Source organism: Antrostomus carolinensis, unplaced genomic scaffold (assembly GCF_000700745.2).
Source record: "Antrostomus carolinensis isolate BGI_N321 unplaced genomic scaffold, ASM70074v2 scaffold16433, whole genome shotgun sequence".
Classification (NCBI taxonomy): Eukaryota; Metazoa; Chordata; class Aves; order Caprimulgiformes; family Caprimulgidae; genus Antrostomus; species Antrostomus carolinensis.
Window position 1 is genome coordinate 22,867 of NW_010304632.1, and position 1,752 is coordinate 24,618.

The 1,752-nt window shown below is 40.4% G+C and overlaps 1 protein-coding gene across 1 annotated transcript in view; it reads right to left on the minus strand.

Moving 5' to 3' along the window:
- Positions 1-1,509, minus strand: part of MKKS (MKKS centrosomal shuttling protein) — a 3,832-nt gene extending 2,323 nt beyond the window's left edge. Inside the window, exon 1 of the mRNA XM_010164524.1 lies at positions 519-1,509. Within this exon, the coding sequence (XP_010162826.1) occupies positions 519-1,509 (991 nt within the window). The remainder of the gene's footprint in view (positions 1-518) is intronic.
- Positions 1,510-1,752: the final 243 nt, after the last annotated feature.

Consider the following 1,752-nt stretch of genomic DNA (forward strand, 5'->3'; position numbering starts at 1 on the left):
AGGTGGGTTTGAACGTCTCCAGAGATGGGAGACTCCACAGCCTCTCTGGGCAGCCTGTCCCAGTGCCCCATAACCCTCACAGTAAAGTTTTTCCTTAGATTTGTATGGAACTTTCAGTGTTCCAATTTTTGCCTAACATTTCAGTCTACACAGGAAACCACCAACAGAAACCACCATGTTTTCAAAGTCGAAGACCCAGTGTTAGTTTAATATAAAAAATGTAATTGTTTTATTCTCATTAAATAAGTCTGAAAGTAACAGTTGCAAAGTTACTATCACTGGATATTCCTCATGCAGCAATCAGGAATCATGTGCAGTATGTCATCATTAGAGCCTGCAAAAGACCAATTTCGCCTTAAAAAACAGTTTTCAGAGTAGAAAAGAACTTGCTCAGCTGCTATGGTAGGACACAGACAGAAATGAGAACCCCTACTCTGCAATGACACCAACCTAGACAGGTTTGCATTATGAGATGAACACCAAGGACAATTGTTTAGTACAGAAAACTCACTTGTTACCTGTCATTCGACTGAGGGGTTCCATCAGTGACAGCCCAGCTCTGTCCACAGGGAAGACATGGTTCTCCTTCAGATACTGCTTCAAGGATGGATGGATAACTTTCTGGCACACTACAAGGCCGACCTCATCATTAACCAGCTGTTTTCCTACATCAAGCAACTGATTCAGCTCTGACACTTCTAGGGAAATTCCTTGATGGACTGTTATAGTTCCTTCTTCAGGGTTGAAGCAGTCTCCTGACATGGACACACAGAAAAGTGCTACCTTGATCATGTTTGAACAAGTTCTTTTGACAGTAAGTGGTTTCACCAATTTAATTTCTGGTGTTTCTATCAGTACTCCAGGAAGAACTGTAGAATCCACAACTCTTCTACCTTTCACAGGTACTATTATGCATTTTCCTAAAACAGCATTAGTCTCAACATGACACGGAACAGTAAACATAAAAGCCTTTAAAACCAGTGCGGTGAGATGATCAACTTCTGTTTTACTAAGCATGCAAGCAGGTTTGCTTGTTAATATGCTACGTACCAAACAAAGAAGAGTCTTGACACTGCTAAAATCCACAGGCACTCGGCAACCACAGCCCTCAGATCTGAGGTAGTCCATACACAAACTCAAGAGATGTTTGCTTATTTTAATGACAGTGCAAGGCGCAACATTCAGGCTTTTAAAGTTTGCAATCAGACTAGAGCAAAGAATGGCAGTAAACAAGCCACAGTCGCTGAAGCGGGAGACGTGGTTCTGTACAGAGGCTGTCAAAACCCTTAACACAGGATGACTGACAGAAAGGTGACCCAGTACAGCTGAAGATTGTGAAGTTGTACAAACGTAGCCTCCCACACCATTGTGGAGCTGTTTGAGTCTACCAGCAGGACCGTAACAAGATTTTAATATTCTGCTCAGCAGAGACAGTGACTGACTAAATATCTCTTTAGTTAAAGGTTCACTAATAAATAACGGAGGTTTTTTAGCTTCAAAATGAGACATTTTCAAAGAAATATTTTAATTCTGGCCAACAAAACTGATTTCATTTTTACTTAGATCTGTAATTCATCGTGCTTTTAAAATTTAAAGTAGTCATTTCGAGTCTTTGCAGCTAAGGATTATTATTTTAAATGTGAAACAGTACATACAGTACAATAATGACATTCCCATAAGTGCTCATCATCTATCTCTGGAGATGAGGCTTAAATCCTAGTGTGAAACTGACAGGTAATGACAGCAGTAAGC